The sequence below is a fragment of the Protopterus annectens genome, chromosome 6.part1, assembly GCF_019279795.1.
Source record: "Protopterus annectens isolate FY-2018-M chromosome 6.part1, PAN1.0, whole genome shotgun sequence".
In the NCBI taxonomy this organism is placed as follows: domain Eukaryota; kingdom Metazoa; phylum Chordata; order Ceratodontiformes; family Protopteridae; genus Protopterus; species Protopterus annectens.
In genome coordinates, this window is record NC_056738.1 from 524388872 (window position 1) to 524408218 (window position 19347).

The 19347-nt window shown below is 38.5% G+C and overlaps 1 protein-coding gene across 6 annotated transcripts in view; it reads left to right on the forward strand.

Annotated features, from left to right (window-relative positions):
- The window catches only part of SLX9 (SLX9 ribosome biogenesis factor), a 631512-nt gene extending 612380 nt beyond the window's left edge, over positions 1 to 19132 (forward strand). For all 6 annotated transcript variants that reach the window (XM_044075977.1, XM_044075980.1, XM_044075979.1 and 3 more), the window contains one exon: positions 18341 to 19132. In XM_044075977.1, the coding sequence (XP_043931912.1) occupies positions 18341 to 18461 (121 nt within the window). In that variant the 3' untranslated portion in view covers positions 18462 to 19132. The remainder of the gene's footprint in view (positions 1 to 18340) is intronic.
- Positions 19133 to 19347: the final 215 nt, after the last annotated feature.

The window sequence follows — 19347 nt, forward strand, 5'->3', positions numbered from 1 at the left end:
TTTGCTGGTATAAGAGGAAGAGGGATGTACAGGCACATCAAAATTCAGACCTTTCTTGCTGTTGCTATGCTTATGTAGACTTTCATCAGTTTAACAGCATTTAGTACAAGCAGTTAGCTTGACACCAGGCGAATAAGTACCTTATTGGTGAATTTTCTTATTTAGAGAAATTTGAATAACTATCAGATGTCTATCAGAAAAGGCAGTTGTTCTTGTGGTAGGGAAATTCTATGTAAAAGACGTGTGTTTTTTTTTTTTTTGCCTAGGTGAGGAACAGGATGTAAGGTTCTGTCCAATTTGTCTGTCTTTACTTCAGAAACTGTTAGAAATAGGCTTAATCCCCTCATAATTTTCCTAGAGAATAAACTTCTGAGAGATTTTGCACAAGTGACCATGTTGTCCTTTTCTGCAGCAGTGGACCTGTCCCCTCATCCAAACAATAAAAAAAGTTGACTAAAGTGATGAGTGACTAATCCCAGATGTCTGCCTTTTTTCTGTGGTCCAAGAAGGACAACTTTGCTAAGGAGCTTCTACAGTTCTCAGACTGCTAGTCTGCTTTTGTTGGGCCCTCTTGGAAACCAGTATGGTCCAGGAACATCACATGTCCCTTTAGACTGTTTATCAGGCAGAATTTGATAGGAAGGGAGAACCATGTTTCAGCATGTCTGAGAGGCACACAGCAAGTACTGGTGAGAGATGTTGGTGGGTTGTTTGTGGAAGTCCAGCCTATGGATTCTTCACCAAAGATTATATGTCTTGAGACCCCAAAAAAGGGCACACACAACACAAAGCGCTTATCTCATTCCATTCCATCTGCTCAAAAAAGGTCTCAGGAGAATTTATTTAAAATTTTGGACAGGGCTTGTTTAAAGCCACATCCAGTCCCTTTAACTTTCCTTTCCAACTTTTTCTTTGTCCACTCTAGTTGAAAGGAGAGCTCCTCCTTCCTTAGAAGAGGAAGCCCTTTCGGATTCTGATCATAAAGGATTGGACTAAACCTAACAGATCTCTTCCCCAATGACTTGCAGGTTAGAATCTGATCCTCAGAGCCATCAAATGAGGAAATGTGTTTTGGAGATGCCATCTCCAAAATGAAAAACATTTAAGCGGGAAAGAAAGTAGTTGTCTTTCAAAATACATCTTAAGAACTCCTTGGCATGGGCTTACCTAAGCCTGTCGTCATCCCACCAGTTTTGTGTCCTTTAGACAATGCCATCACTGCAGCATCAGTTTCTCCAGATTTTCCTACATGTTTCCTCTTGAGGAATCCTGAACCAAACCCTGCCATTACTTCTTTAGAGAAAGACAGAATCAGTAAATCCTTTTTTGACCAGTGCTATCCCAAATTACAAGGATATCATGCCTTTGAAAGGTTTGGCAAAAATATATATTTGCCTTCCATTTTGACATTTAGGGCAACATATTGCTAAGTACACACATCAAAATACCTTTTTTTCAATTTTGTTTATATGCAACAGTCTGTGGCTAACTACCTAACTCCGAGGTTAATTCTAATCTGCTTGAAAATGTTAACTCTACTTCCCAAGTTCCCATGCACTCTGTGTTCTAATGATGTTCCTCACACTGTCTTCAGTGGTTCCTCAAATCGATCCTGACCCATCATCTGCATCCCGTTATCCATTCCAATTGTTGTTCTCAGTTTTATAAAGAAACAACTCAGTTGGTGGGCCAATCAAGTCCAGATCTGCTACTACTGGAAGTGGTTTGTAGGAATGTCTGGGTGAGACTACAGAACTTCTCAGGAGATGTGAAAGCTCAGCTTTTTAATACCCCTCTTGATCAACATTTATTATATGGAAACTCTTTGACTGAGTTACTTACAAAGCTAGAAGAGGGGTGGAATTTAATGTAGGGGATTGAATAACTATTTTGGAATGGAAGACAAATAGCAAAGAAATTGTGCATCCAGCCCAGACCCATTCTTTCAAAAACACTTTAAATCTAATTAGCAAAAATTGTCCAAGTAGTAATATAAGAAGAAATAAAAAAATGTTCATAAGGACCCGCCTTTCGAAAGAAAGTTCTATGACAGTCATCCTCTCATAACTCCTCCAACCACAGCCTTTTTTCCAAGATTGCAGGTATTTTCCTGCCATCTTCCACTTTGGAAATCAATAACTTCAGTTTCTAGGGGGGAGCTAAACATGCAGTATGTTTAAAAGCTTCATTGGGCTATCTCCTCCAATTTAATCTGGGATCCCTGTCCCTCTCCTTCCATGGAACCAGATGTACCTTTTGTCTCATTATTTCATACCTTCTATCTCTTTGGGTAATACAGACAGTTCCCACTTCACAACAAGGAAGAGGTTTCTACTCAAGAATGTTTTGGTCCCCAGAACGGAAGGCACTTGAAGGCCCATTTTAGATCTTTGCTGACATTGCAAACTTTTTTCCCATCCTGTCATCCAGAGCATTCCTCATCACTCTCAACTTCAAAGATGCCTGTGTACACATTCCAGTTCACAAAAAGCACAGATTCCTGAGAGTCTTTGACTTGTGATTGCATTTTCAGTTTACATCATTAGCCTTGGTCTGTCACCAGGTGGCTTTGTCCCAGTCATAGCATTTTGCAAATGGCAAGGCATTCACATATACCCCTACCTGGTTGATTGCTTCATCTCAGCATTCTTTAGTTAAAACACTCTGGCATCTGTTCAGCAACTATTTCTCAAACTAACTCTGAAAAAGTTATCCTTGATTCCCACTCATAGGACAGCCGTCCTAGGTTGTCTTCTGGGCACATTTCTAATGACAGTCTTTCTACTCCCAGAGAAAATGCTTTCTTACCATCACTACTTTCTAAGTCTTTCCCATCTAAGCACATAGTCAACAAGGGGAATTTGTGAAAATTTAAAGCTTTATGACCTCATCCTTTCTCATGGCTCCCTTTGAGGAAGCCACATTGATCACAGCCTAATATCTGCATCCTGTTATTCCAATTCCTCTTTTCAATTTTATAAAGAAAAAATTCAGTTGGTGGGCCAGTCAAGCTATTGTAAATTCAAAATTTCCCATTATTACAACTGTTTTGTGTCAGTTAGTCACCACAGACAGCTCAGACTTTGCTTGGGTTGGGGGGCAGTGTCTCAAGGAGGCAGGGAGTTTGGGAGTGAGTCTATATTAAATCACCGAAAACCCACTTCAGCAAATGGCATTTCATTGGAAATGCCATTCATCAAATTCCTCTCTTGTGGTGGGCTGCAGCCCCCACACCTCCCACTAATTATATATATCAACTCCTAGAGCACACTACAGTGAGGAAAGGGCAAATTTTCCGATCTTCACTGTATCGCAGTCTCAGTATGAACAATTTGACGAATGGCATGTTCGATGTAAGTGCACTGAAAATGCAGTTCTCTGAACTGAATTTTCGATGATGTAATATAGACCCTTTGGGAGTATCATTTCAGATGCAAACACACAAATCTTAAGGAAAATATGGCCCTGTTAAAACCTCTAAATTAACTGTTGACACTGGACCACTGTTGGTGATTTTAGACACCATAGTGATGTAACTGGTTCAGGTATACCCATATTTATGGGGACATGGTAAAATGAAATATTTAGGAATATGCATTAAAGTGATGCTAGTGTGGCAGCTAAGGATATGTGGAAAGAGGCTAAGCAAAAAATACAAAAACTGAGAAAATGGAAACTTTTTTATATGAATATGGGTAGTAAGATACAAGTAGTTAAAATGTTTTTAGTCCCTTTAGTCTTATACACAGGTCAGGCATATTTTTATCAACCAGAGGAGAAGTTGTGGGTAGCAATTAATAAATAACTGAAGAACTTTATCTGTGAGGAGAAGATGGCAAGAGTCAAGTGAGATAAGCTGATTTTTCCATTAGAACAGGGTGGATTGGGATTACCCAATTTGAAGGGTTGTGTCAGAGCTACACAGCTAAGACTCCTATACATAGTACAAGCAGAAAACTGTAATTCAAAGTGGAAAGGGATGATGACGGAACACTGGGGGAAGCTCAAGAAACAAGGGGAGACTGGGTTTTTAGATGCAGGCCTTTAAGGAGAATAATCATGCAGAATATTATATCCATAATGTAACAGAAAGTATTCTAAGAACTAAACAAACACGGGAATGTAGAAAGGAGATTCTGTAGATAGGGGTGACTGCAGTTAGGGATACAGACAATAGGCAAGAGGGGGGCCAGAATTTATTGGAGAAAACTGGCAAAGAAACCAAGGTATTGGGAGCAAATAACTAGAGAGGGAAAGATGATAAAATGGGAAGACGCCAAGAATGTATTTGGACTGCAGATTATAGATTGCCTTCCCTATCAGGGATTGATGTCAGAGCGTAGGCAAAGAGAAAGAAATGGGGGGTCCTAAATGAAAGACCAGCACTGATAAGAGTTTTTAATAGAATCTAGAACAGAAGATGCCATTAAAAAAGAAATAATTAGTAGAGCATATAAAATATTACATGATAATCAGTCAGAGGAGGTTAGAAAGGATTGGGAAGAGAGAATGGATAAGCAATTCACAAATAAATAATGGGAGGATATATGTATGCCTCCCAAATATGCAGCAAAATCTCAAAGATTTAGGATTTTTGCCTGGAAATGTTTACATAGATATTTCTATACTCCAAGTAGACTCCAGAGAATTTTTCCTCAGGCTGACAGTAAATGTTGGATGTGTGAAGAGGAGGACAGAGGTAACTGGGAACATATTTTCTGGGATTGCGGTGTGTTGGCAGACTTTAAGGATTCCCTGCGGGATGCACTGTTGGTGATGCTGAGTGGGCAGATTGGTCTGACAAGGGAGATGATTTTTCTAAGCTATGATACAGAATCGGAATTGCCTAGACATTGTAAAGCTTTGTTACGTCTAATAATGCTGGCTGCCAAAAAAGCAATTACTAAAAAATGGAAATCAAAATCTAAACCAACTATAGTAACAGAGATAAAAGAACTGGAATTGAGACCTTTAGAAAAGGGTAGGAGTAAACTACATATGAAAAAATTGGAATTGTGGGAACAGTACATACAAGGGAGGAATGAGGTCTAAAAGGCAGTAGGACTTAAATGCGCTATGTAATGTTTGAGTGAGAATGATTGTTAGATTATAAGTGATGCATAATGTTTGCAACTGGGGGTGTGTCGGTATGGTATGTGATGTAAAATGCTTCCGACTAGGAAAGTGTTGGTGTGGTTTGTTTTCATTTATACAAATGTATGATTGCCTATGTAGTAATTAATGGTTTAATAAAGATGATAAAAAAAGGCAGAAATTGAATAATTTATGTAATATTGCTTTGGCTAAATGATGTATAATAGTATATTTGAAGTATAATTTTTATGTTAATATAGTTTGATTACTTTTATATGAATGTAAATTTGCCTATGTCACAAGTGATAATTCAATAAAGGTGTTTGAAAAAAAAACACCCTAGTGATGTGATACCTAAGTGGTGGGTGGGAGGGAAGAGATCCTGTCCTCTTTTCAGACTAACCATGATTGTCTGGGATTTGTCAGTTTAGCACACTTTCATTCTACAAGCAAAATACATTCCATCAAAGCAGAAAATAGTACCAGATTCTTGGAGCAGATCTAGGATGGACTCTCATGAGTGGATGCTACACCCAGAGGCCACTGTTTTCTTCCAGTCTCTGCAGACAACTAAAACAGCTTTGACCCAATATTCTTTTCCTTCTGCCTCACCACATTCAGTATATTGGATCTGAACAGATCCAAGGCCAGCAAGCAAACTTCATCTCAAAGACTCAAGCTCCTTCCTTCTCCATAAAGCACCACCAATCTTACTGCCCCTAGATCGTGTTTTTTGCACTTAACAGATGCATTCACTAGGGCTGAGCTCCTTTTCACAGATAAATTATTCTTTTCCTATGTTTTGAAAGTATTTTTGACAACTTTGTCATTTAGTTTCTGCCTGTCTTTTGCTACCCATTCAGGTAATTTTTGTAGAGTAAAAAAAATCACTAGGGTAAGTTTGGGTTAGTAGTATTAAGCTTCTAGTCATAGCAATCTTTGTGTTCTTTGGGTACTGGATTGGGACTTTTGTCCTTGTATAATGTGGTTGATCTGTTGAGTTATGTGGTGAGGGTTTGCCCTCCTTTATCTGTAATGTGTTTTTCAACATGGTGGATAAGGCTTAAAGATTTTAAGTATGTGGCCTGTGACCATAAGATTCTGCTGCATGATCCACATCACAAGTGTGTATAGTGTTTGTTCTGTGTCCATCTTGAAGGAGATTTTGATATTTGTTCTTCCCTTAAGCTGACGGCTGTCTCCGATTGCCCTTGGCAGCCACTTCCTTTAGGTCAGTGTATTTTTATAGAATTTTATCCGAAGCAGGTTTGGATAAGATGATGAGGACCTTTTTGAAGGCCCAGATACAGCTGGTGTTCGCTACTCTCCTCCCTCTGCAGGGGTGGTAAGACCTTGCCTTTGCACACCCATTGTGTTCATTTTGCTTCTCTGGTCCACTTGTTGGATTTTGGCGACTTTGCGTCTCTGTGTTGTTCGTGTAGCCCCCCCTTTGCTGAAACCAGCAACTTGACAATTTCTCTGATCACTTTTAAGCCAGATGGGTTCTAAAGCCAAGGGGTCAGTGTGGAGGCCTCAGGGTCGTAGTCAACCGAGAAGTTCTCAGAGTCTTCTGTACCTCTTGGGGCTTTGGTTTTTGACAGCTCTATACTAGCTTCCACTTCAGATCTTAGCAGGATGGTGTCCTAGGGAGGACTTCCTTCATGGTCTTTGGATCTTAGAAGACCTTCTTTGTGACCAGCCTCAGCTTCGGCATTGGAGAAGATCCTCTACCACTCAACAGAGTAAGGTGACCTGCACTCCCTCAGTTCTAGCCCAGACCCCTCACAGTTTCTGAACTTCAGTGCCATATCTTCATACTTTGGGACAACTGGCACCAACCAGCCTCAAGCCAACCCAAGTTGTTGTTTTCCATGCTGATTCTGACTGTCCCCAGTATCCCCCCTCGCAGAGGAGCATAGGAGGCACAAATGCAAGAGGAGGTGTTCAGATTCCTGTCAGGAGTCCTTAACCGAAGATACAGACCTAGATGGAGGAGAAGAGCCTCCGGATCTCCCTGAATCATATCTCATTTGGAGAGCTATTTGGACAAAGGGGAGGTTGGTCCTCTGATGACCCTTCACCAGCGGTGTCGGTGCTTCTCAAGGCTTTTGGTGCAAATCCATCTATGACCTATAGAAATGTACTTTATCCCCTATGGGCTTGAAAGGAACCAGACGTGGTCGAACCAGTCCCTCACAAGCTTGACAACAGGATCTAGCACTAAAATGGAGAAAAATATAAATGTAAAATTAATACTAGTGAATAAAAAGTTAAGATAAAAACAAATGCATTTACACTCAAGCTTCTTCAGGTTTCATATGATTTAATTAGGTAAAATAGACACACCTCTCTCCTTATAACAGCTTTGCAAGTCACATTATTACATCCATTTAAACATTTAAATGAAATACATATAATACTAAAATGTAAACAAACTCACTTCAAAAAATAATGTATATTTACGTATGACTTTAAAGTTACATATAGTGCTATAAAAATACATCATATCTTGACTAAACTTAGTGGCGTAGGGTATCTTGTTTCAACACAGGTTTCAGGGGTATTTTATCATTTAGACCTGAATCATATGCAGCATTTAATTCTATAATCCATTTTCTCTCAGCAATCTCTTTGTGATTAATGACATCTGTACCTGACTTACTTTCCAACACTATTTCTATAACCATAAAACTGTTGTTTGTCTAGTTTCATGATGTGATTTGAAAATTAGTCATTTTTATTTCTTTACCCTCCATTTTTATTTTAGTTATTATTGGTGCGTGATTTGAAATAGTTATTGGATGTGTATCAAAATTTTCAATTAAATGCACATGTTCTTGTGAAATATGTTTTGTCTAGCCTAGCCCAGTTTTTGTATCTTCGGGAATAATACGCAAATTCACTCTAGACTCCTGCTACTGAATTCACATTTTCCATGCCAAATATTTTCATAATTTTTTTTTTCAAAAATCTACCCTCTTTGGTTATATTTTCCCTTCATGGCCTCCCAGATAAGTCCACACTGCTGTAAATCAAATTCCAGTTCCCACCTGTAAGTAATGTTCCCTGCAGAAAGCTGGTTATTTCTCCCAGAATTTTGTTAAGCTCTATTATAGCAGTTTTAGGTGAAATATAAATACATGCCAGTGTAATTCTCCTCCCTTGCCAGTAGCCCCTTAGTACTGCAAATCTACCATTATTGTCTTTTTTATTCTGCTCTGTCACTGTTGGAGCTTTTCTTGCAATTAATACAACTACTCCACTCTTCCTTTGTCACAGATATTCCACTGAATAACCGTCCTGAAAACCTTTCTTTATTAAGTTCACATGCTCAATTCTTCCCAAATTTGTCTTCTGTAGCATAGCTATTTGCACTCTACATTTTTTAATGTAGTTCACTACTCTTTCTTTTTTTGTTTATAGCCATGAGAACATTTCCATTTAAAGGTAGTATAGAAATTGTTTTCATTATGTTAATAACTTATTATTCCAACCTGTTATGTGTAGCAGCTTTTTTTTAATGTGTAGTTTCAGCTTTTGTGTTAAATGCATACACCAATGCTTTTGTCAGGTCTTGTCATATCCATTTGAACCCATGTCACATATTACAAAACTTTTTGGTTTAGTGAAAGCCTTCAAACAAAAAAAAGTACTTCCAGAACACCCTAAAACCTATAAAATTAATACTAACACACAAAACTATTTACATCTTAAAATACTGAAGTTCAGACCTCCTAATGGAAACAATTGCCCGTGACTGACAGCCACACTCACAGACTTAGTTCAGGGCTTGGATATTTTAAGGAAAAGTTGAGAGGAACCTCACGTCAACCATACATTTTATTCTCTTGAGATAAAAAACATTAGCCTAACAGCTAACTGTACTCCTTATGGCTACAACCATATTAATTTTGGAACCAAAAATATGAAATCTTTTCTATCTGTCCTCAAATTTATGACATCTTTTCTTTCACTGGTTACTTGTTCAAAGTCGTAGCATCTGTGTAAAAACAAATTTTCTAACAAATGTAGAGATTCATTTAACTTGTGTTACTAGTTATTACGGAATACATCAACATTTGACCTTATTTCTAAAAACCTGAGAAGGATACATGCTACTGCTATGTAGAAATAGCTTTTTCTTGCATTCTTTCCTAAAAACATTAGTGTCAATATGGCCGTTATCAGAACTTATGCATAGATCCAAAAATTAGTTCTATTATTAGAATAATTCAAGTCAGATGTTAAGCAACTAGTAATTGTTTACAAATAGTCTTCATATAATGAAAGTTGTATTTGACTATTTCCTTTGTTATTCCATAAAAGGAAAACGTCATCTACAAAACGCTTGTAAAAAAAAAAATAATTCTTATACTTATTCTTATCATTAAAAAGGCATTCATTTTCCTGGTGCAGTAGAACTAAATTAGCATAACTATGGGCACAAGCTGTGCCCATCACAATGCTCTTCTTTTGCAAGTAGTCGTTTCATGCAAATACAAAGGCATTAAACTCAAAAACTAATTCTAGTAAAGTTAGTGTAAATTAATCATAGAAGCAGAAATAGGATGATTTTTTCGGAAATTCCCTGATAAACAGTACACCCTCAACATTAGGCATACTCAAATAGGGAATGTACGTCTAACATAACAAACAAGTAATCTTGTTTTAAGTTTCATACCACTGAAGGGAGTCATTAAGAAAATGTTTAGTGTCATTCAATGCAATATCACAATCATCACCCTTTGAGCATGTAGAATCTTTTCTAAGTAAATAGTAACAGGTTCAGTAGTTGAACCCCGACTTGAGACAGTAGGCCTCATAAATGGAAATAATTTATCTCTGTGAACTTTAGGTAGCCCATAAAACTGTGGAATGGCTAATTCAGTTAACAAAAAAAAAATCAGAGAAGTTAGATATCAACTTACCACTCTTTGTAAATCAAATATACTACACTCATACTTCATAACTAGCTTGTTGATGAAAAGCTTAATTTGTAGGTTGTTTCATCTGATAAATTCAAAATATGTGCTTGACAATCACCTCTACAGAGACTAAGTAGTTCCCCACCTTTATTGGTATATTTAATGAGCATGCTAGTATAATTTTTAACATCTGAAGCACAATGTGTTCATCAAGAGTCAAATCATAAAGTGTATGAGATTTATTAGTCCCATTTTCAAAATAAGTTTCTGATGTTTTCACACATCTTTAGAAAGGCTTCAGTTATAGGGTGATCTCTGTGGTACTAAACTGCTTGGTTTCTTAAAAGTACTTACTTGAACTTCCTTTGGAAAAATTAGATGAGATTTTTCCTTATAAAAAGCTTGCGATGTGTTATAGTCATGACAGTGCTGCCCTTGCTTGAAGGAATAAATGACAAACCTTTCTTGAGCAGACTAATTTGTGATTCCTTAGATGAATAATTAAAAATCTCTACTTGAAATCCTTTGACATGCTGGGTGTAGCCATTTTCCTTGTTTGCCTGGTGTTTTTTCTTTTCCTTACTCTCTGCCTTCCACACCCTCTGCTTCATCCTCTTGCATTGACTTGCTGCAAAGGATGTTGTGTTAATGGAGCCTGCAAATGCAGATATTCCTCAGGTGTGACATGATTGTAGTTATTTGTCTGACACTAAAGTCGAGGTTACAGCAGCTACAGCCAAGTTAGTCTGTTCCAATTGTGTCCCTTCAGATTTATGTTTTTTGGCCATGAAAAAATAAAGCTCTGTTTGAAGTCATTAATGTCTCTTAGCAACTTGCATTTCTTTGTAGCCATTATTCTGCACTCACAGGTCAGATGTTAGTGATCCCAAAGAATACGGCACATTAGAATACGTGGGCTGCAGTGGATGCCATTGTGGTGTCTGCTGTCAATAAAAAGGAACTCTTGAATGAGTTCACCGTCTAACAGAGATTCCAGAACTCTGGACAGGTTTGGGAAATGTGTCTATGTTTCAGTGATATTTGTCTTCTGGGTGCTAAACTACCTGGCCCATTTGACCAACCAGAGTGCACACGTACTTGACAAATGAACTGTCAAAACCTCTCATATATATTCCCATGATGGTGAAGTCCCATAGGGCAGTGGAGTCTCAGCTGTTCAAGAAACACCTTACACAGAGGCTTGGAAAATAGGCACATTCTCATTCCCCTGGATGGGACTGTTCCTTCATGCCTCTTCCCCTTCCTGTGATATCCAAAGTCCTCTTAAAGATCAAGAAGTATTTGCAATAGGTTATTATGGTGACCTCCTTTTGGCCCAAATAACATGGATTCTTCCTTATCATGCAGTTGGTCAAGGTCAATTACCAAAAATGTCCTCACAGGGTGGACTTGCTCACAGGACAAGGGATCCTTAATCCTTCCCAACATTCAGAACCTCAGTCTGACTATATGAATGATAGTTTGGATTCCATTTATGCATATTTTCTCCCAGGATGTGCAGCAGATGTTGAAGGAAGCAAGAAAACTAGAAAACTTATACTTAGTCAAATGGAAAAGATACTCTAGAATAGAGAACAGGACCCTGTACAAGTGGGGCCATCTTCGGTTCTCCAGTGCCAATGTGAATTGCTCAGTTCAGGCCTAGTGTATACGTTAATTAAGGTACACCTCTTTGCCATTTCTGCTTGTTGTCCACTGGATCCCCCCCCCCCCCCCCCAGTCTTCTTTATTCCGTTAAGCTATGTTTAAAAGGATTATTACATATTAGACCATCTAGAAAAAAAAGAGTGCCTCCTTCTTGGATTTGAACTTCATTGTGGAGAAGTTAACTTTGTCTCTTTTTGAACTTGCAACTAGTTCTTCTCTGAATGAAATGTTTAACTTGCAAGACTGCTTTGCTTATTGCTCTGACTTCTGGTAGATGAGTATCTAATTAGAAGTTGTTATATCAGGACCTTTTTTGATCTTTCATAAGGACAACGTGAGTCTTAGAACCAACCCTTCCTTAATGCCAAGTGTTTCAGAATTTACCTTTAACCAGCCTGTTCATCTCCATGTGTTCTACCCTGAACCAAAAAACAGGTGAGAGAGGATTCTCCATATCCTGGACATACAAAGACAACTAAGATATTACTTGGACAAAACTAAAGAATTAAGAAAATCTACCCAGCTGTTTGTTTCCTATAATGGTAATAAAAAAGATCTGCCAGTATCTAAATGAGACATTTCTACATTGCTGTCGCAGGCTATTCAGGTTTGCTACTCAAACCATAACAAAAATCTCCCCTCAGTATATCAAGGCTCATTCTTCTGGAGCTGTGACCATTTCTGGGGTCTTTTGGAAAGTGTTGGATTCTAGCACTCTTCTGGAAGCATGTACTTTGTTCTCATTTCACAATTTCACTAAGCACTACTAACTTGACGCTGTTTCCAGCACAAGAACTGCTTTTGCTGGAGGTGTTCCCCAGAGAATGCTAGCCCCTGGCCCTTCTCTAGCCACCCTTTCTTCCTGACTATTGGCAATCATCCCATGTAGTTGTGGGATGATTGCCACTGTTCAGGAAGAAAGGGTTGCAGTAGCCCCACTGCACCAATGATTTAATGAAGAGCATAGTACAGTTGTGTACGGTAACTTACATTAACAGTAGATGTTTAAATAGGTCAGTAGATGTGTGAATAGATGTAGTGTTAACATCTCCATCCCCATTTTCTGCACCTTCCCTGGCTTGGGTGGAGTATCCTTATCACCTTCCTGATATGACTTCATTAGAGCTTTAGGCTTCAGCCTCCCTATTTGGGCAAGAAAGCTCTAGGTTTTGACACACCCATACATTTGTCTTATATCAGCACATACTCTTATATTAAGGGCGAATATACGGTGTGTGAGGAAGAAGCCTAAAGCTTTATAGACTGACTGGATGTGCAGTTTCCTTATCAGGATACATCTCATATAATAATGGCTAGTGGAACAGCGATCTAGTCGAACATCTACAGTTAGGGTAAGTTAATTTACAAAACTGTCCTTTCCTTTTTGTTACATCACTGCATTTAATGGTCAGTCCATTTGTTTCATTTAGTGAGTAATATTGTTAATGTTGACTTTAATCTCTCTGCTTGTGATAATCTCGGAGTTATTCTCTGATGATAACAATATTCTTGGAAAAGATTCCCAACAAGTGTACCTCTGGTCTCTGAGAATCTACCAAAGGATTGCCACCATCAGCATTTTTTTCTAGCTTTTGGAAGATCATATGGTTTCTTCTTATGATTTATCTCAGAACAACACTTCATTAAGTCAGAAACCTGACTCAAACACCAGAAGAGTCTGACGTTAAGCCAATTTATTAGTCCAGAAGCATAAAGCTAACATGTTTAATTTGAAATAAAACACATTTTTATATTTTGATTGATTTTTGGCATTTTCATGTCTTATTTACCCACGCAGTTTCATATATGTTTTACTTGATGTTACATGTAGTTTAATGTGGGATTTTAGTGGTCTCTTGTGATGCTTCCCTTTTTTTTTTTTTCCCCAAACACCTTTGTTGAATTATCTCTTGTGACAAGCAAATTTACGTTCATATAAATAGGCAAATTTACATTCATATAAAAGTAATCACACTATAATTAACATAAACATTTTACTTCACATGTATTGCTATATGTCATATAACATAAGTGTAGTTGTGTGAGGAAATCACCATAAAAAGGGGATTTTTGAATTTTGGGATCACTTCTGAAGTATTATTCCCCCCTCAGTCCCTCCTTTTTCCTGGAGCCCTGGGAATGTCTCTGTCTCTCTCTCGCTTTTTCTTACCTTCACCTCCATACTCTTTTGTTTGGACAGGGGAATTTGCTCAGTGACAAGCCCGTCTGAAAAAGAATTACAGACAGAAGCAACAGGCACATTTGTTGAGAAATACTAGTCTTTCTCCTTCATTCAAAAAAGAAGTAAAGATGGTGCAGGCTGCTGACGAACTCCATGATTTAGAGGGAGAAAGTCCTGATTACACTCCAGGCAATCCCAGGTTTAGTAGCAGCTTAGGTACCTTATGGACTAGAAGAGAAGGCTGGACATAGTCATGCTGGGGTGAAGGGAGGTGGTTTCCATGTGGCTCACTGCTGCTATGGGGTAAGTGGAGGCTTGCCCATAGCAGCAAGTCAGTGCAGGGAGCATGCAGGCTGTGGCCGACCAAGCCAGTGATGATATCTCTTGCCAATGCATGTGAAGGAGTATGCATGCATGCACAATGCTGAGGGGGATTGGTGGTCACTGCAGTAATGCACTTGCTCATGTCAACACTAGGAGTGAAGTTAAAGTTATAATGACATACATCCTCAGTTGCCAGGATGTTGACAGGGACAAACAGTAATGCACCTGATGGCACAGTGCTACATACAGAGTGGCTAGCCACCAAGCAATGGCATCTATTTACTTCTGGATTGTATGTCTGTTGTATTTGATAACAATTTTATATATCTTGAAGGAGAAATCTTCAGACAAGTGAAAGAGGTAGCCATGGGTGTGGCATGTACCTCTATATGCAAATGTGGTGCTCCTTGCCAAGGAAAGAGAATTTATTTTTAATAGGGATTTTTACAGATATTGTAAATTATATTTATGGTTCTTGAATGATATATTTATTTTATGGAGTTGTCCACTGAATTTAATACAGTCATTTATTAACGGTTTGAATAGCTCTGTGCAGCTTTTAAAATGTACACAGTATTTAAATCCAGCAAGTGTTAATGACTTAGATATTACTATAGAGCTGAGCTGGGTAATGGTTTTATATCTTATCTCGTGTATATAGGAAACCAACTTTTAGCAATGCTTATTTGCATTATTCTAGTCACCAACCTTTCAGTCACAAAAAAAGTATGGTCAAGGGACAATGTAAGAGAATAGCTCATATCAAACTAAACTATTTTCATGTTCAATTTCTTTGTCTGTTTTTATTAGAATGTGTTTCCCAAAGAGAAATGGCTGTACAGAAAGCACTTCAGGGTTTGTTTGTTTTTTCCTTTGCATTCTAGCAGCCATTTCTCTTTGGTTAACATATTGAGTTCCCACTGTGAGATTATGGTCCAGAAGCCAGTCATTGTTAGGTGGCCAGCCACTCTGTATGTAGCACTGTGCCATCAGTTGTATTACTGTGCTCTGACCGAAAGTCAACTCTTTGTTCTAACACTGTCACTACAGCAGCAAACCAACTTGGAGTAATGGACATTCTTCATTCAGGCTACTAATGGCTGTTGTGACATCAGCACATCATGTATGATTAAGAAGCTTTCCCCACAAAGAAATCATGGTATCATTTAAATATTGTTTCCAGTATGGCCCACAGTAAACATAATGGGCAACAGTAAATAAGTTGCCCTTGTTAAGAGGTGCTTTTTTCCAGCAACTGCAGAGTACTTTTTCTTCCCAGCACATAGGGGATATAATAGGTGTATCAGAGACAGGTTACCTTCTTAAAAAAAAAAGTATATCCAGCAAAGTATGTAGGAAATTCTGTAGGTTATACAAATTGGTCTTTTGAAGCAGAATTGTGCAGTTCTGATCCTGAGCAGTGAAATTTCTTTGAATATGAAATTAACCATAGAACATTTCTGACAACAGTTATACAGTGGATTTAAAAAGTTTACACACCCCTGTTAAAATGCCAGGTTTTTGTAATATAAAAAAATGAGACCACAATAAATCATTTCAAAACTTTTCCCACCTTTAATGTAACCTATAACCTGTATAATTAAATTGAAAAGCAACCAAACTGTTAGGGGACAAAATATAAAAAGTAAAAAACATACAGGAAGCTGGTTGTATAAGTGTGCACACCCTTAAATTAATTAATTTATTTATTTAACATTTGTTGACTGGGAAAGTCCAACTTGGAACTAAGTCAATTTTCAGCAGAGGCCCAGGGAGAAACACTTTAGGTACATATCTTTGTAACGTGGGAAGAAACCGGAGTACCCAGAGAAAACCCACACTGAGAGGACATGCAGACTCTGCACAGAAGGTACTCCAGCCGAGAATCAAACCAGAGAACCTCTTGCTGTGAGGTGACAACGCCACCACTGTGCCATCCTACTTTGTTGAATCACCTTTTAATTTAATTACAGTATTCGGTCTTCTTAGGTAGGAGTCTATAAGCATGGAACATCTTGACTTGGCAATATTTGCCCACTCTTCCTTGCAAAAGTGCTCCAAATCTGTTAGATTGTAAGGGCATCTCTTGTGCACAGCCCTCTTCAGGTCAACCCACAGATTTTCTATTGGATTTAGATATGGGCTCTGGCTGGGTCATTCCAAAACTTTAATTTTCTTCTGGTGAAGCCATTCTTTTGTTGATTTGGATGTATGCTTGGGGTCATTGTCGTGTTGAAAGATGAAATTCCTCTTCATCTTTCTAGCAGAAGCCTGAAGGTTTTGGGCCAAAAGTGACTGGTATTTGGAACTGTTCATAATTCTGTCCACCTTGACTAAAGCCCCAGTTCCAGCTGAAGAAAAGCAACCACAAAGCATGATATTGCCACCACCATGCTTCACCATGAGGATGGTGTTCTTTTGGTGATGCGAAGTGTTGTTTTTGCACCAAACGTACCTTTTGAAATTGTGGCCGAAAAGTTCAATCTTGGTCTCATCAGACCATGACATATTTTCCCACATGTTTTTGGGAGACTTGATGTATTGTTTTGCAAATTTTAGCTGGGCCTGTTTGTTTTTCTGTGTAAGAAAAGGCTGCTGTCTTGCAACCCTACCCCATTGCCCAGACATATGGAGAATACGGGAGATTGTCGTCACATGTAGTACACAACCAGTACTTGCCAGAAATTCCTGCAGCTCCTTCAGTGCTGCTGTAGGTCTTTTGGCAGCCTCCCTGACCAGTTTTCGTGTCGTCTTTTCATCGATTTTTGAGGGACATCCATTTCTTTGAAATGTCACTGTTGTCCCATATTTTCTCCAATTTTTGATGATTGTCTTCACTGTGTTCCGTGGTATAGCCAATGCTGTGGACATTTTTTTTGTACCCTTCTCCTGACTTGATACCTTTTAACAATGAGATCCCCTTGATGCTTTGTAAGCTCTCTGCAAACCATGGCTTTTGCTGTAGCAGGCAACTCTGCACATGTCAGGAAAATCCTATTAGGACAGCTGAACTTTATTTGGGGTTAATCAGAGTCTCTTTAATTGATGGCACGTGTGTACCCCAGAAGACTGAATGTTGTAATTAAATCAAAAGGTGCTTCAACAAAGTATTAGTTTAAGGGTGTGCACACTTATGCAACCAGCTTATTGTACTTATTTTATTTTTTATATTTTTCCCCTAACAGATTTGTTTGTTTTTCAATTGAATTGTACAGGGTGTAGGTCACATTAAAAGTGGAAAAAGTTTAGAAATGATTTATTGTGGTCTCATTTTTATATCACAGAAACCTGGCATTTTAACAGGGGTGTGTAAACTTTTTATATCCACTGTATGTACACAAAGGGACAGTTTCAAAAGACATGCTGTCAGTGTAAGTGACTTACTCTAGTGTAAGGCCTATCTATAAATCAGGCTTACATCAGAGTAAGTCACCTACAATGAAAGCAGGTCTTCTAGAATGGGGCCTACGGTCTGCAAAGTTTTTATAAGCTTTTTAAATACTAGGTTAGTCTAACCTTGTGCAGTAAAAATATAGACTTAACTTATTTAGGAGGACTTTACCCTTTAATGAAAGTGTGTTTAGGTTCTAGGGCAACAGATGTAGCCAATGAATTGTGGGATGCTGAAGGCTTACTCTTTGTGGAGTGACAAACTGACCATACCTGGCCTTAGGCATAGGCCATCTAGGTGGCCGTCTAGGGTGCCGCTCTTGCAGGGGCAGTTTTCCAGTAATCTGGATGGTGTAAGTAGACCAGGATGGGGATACAGGGTGGTGTTTGGGGAGGGAAATATGGAGACTGCCTAGGGCACCAGTTGACCTAAGGCCAGTCCTGAAACTGACTGAAGGGATGTTTCCACCAACTCATCAGGTAGATGTGCATATACCATCAGTTGCTGATTGAATACCAGTTCCTAATGAGCAGTCAGGGGGTTATTATGGGTTTTTAAGTTTTGGTTGCCTTTCTGAGCAGTTCTCATTCATCCAGTAGAGGTAATGCATTGTTAAGAACACCATTTACTGGTTTAGAATCTCTTTTGCATGTTCAGCAGGAATGTGTATTCTGTAAAAAGAAAGACTTGTATCTATGTTCATGTCTTAAGTGCATTGTTTAAGTGTTTTCTGAATTTGTCCTTTCTTCTGTACAGGGAGGATGAGATAGACCGATTCCAGCAGGTGATATCTGATCCCTCATTTAAAACCAATCCACTAACTGCTGTCAGATCAATGCTGCAGAAGAGACTAAAGCAAGAAGAGGAGCTCAGCTGAGACACAGATGTGTACAGCGACATCAAACTGCGTATACCCCACTAACCTAAAACATCACAGGAATTGCTGGCTCTCTAGCTTGATCTTAACTACCTAAACTTGAATCAGAAATGCACACATAGGACTGTAGCAAAAGACTAAATGGAGGGATGCAGATTGGAAAATGCATGCAAATCGTGAGACCTCAGCAGGAAACTTTCACCCTAGCAAGCTTTTGTGAAACAGTTTGCAAAACTGAAACACTGGTCATTTTAGTCACAAAACAGAGCTATTTTTCTCTAGAATATATAAAGCTTTTTGAGTTTAATGGTGATAAATCAGAATATTCACAATTGCTCTACTTTTTTAATGTTATTTTTAATGACATGTTAATATTGCATATTTATGTCTACTTATATATTTGTTTGTCTGTATGTGTTTCAAGCACGTGATGTTAGTAGTTTTCCTGTCATCAATGAATTATCCTGTACCTAGTGTGAGCATTTTCGTCCTGAAGGAGTACCCTCTCCGGTGTGAAAGAGCATCCACATATGCTGATATGGACTATGAAAGCCTCTGGTGATTTTACGTTATGAATCTAGTCACTCCTAGGATACCATTTCATGTAAAATATGTGTGTTGCTTTTTCATTGTGCACCCAGAGTCATGAAAGTAAATGATGGACACTTAAACATAGTGGTTATATTTCTGTTCCAACAATGGCAATGGGAACATAAAATCTGATATTAGGAGTAGGTAGAATGTTCAGATTTCATCTGCTGTCCACAGTTTGCTGTTTCCCCCTTTAGCTGGTTTGCTTGGGGATGTATGCACCCCTGCTGATGCAAATCATAATGTTGTGTACCTGACTAGGAGACAGCACAGCTAGTGTCCTCAGAGCCCGCCT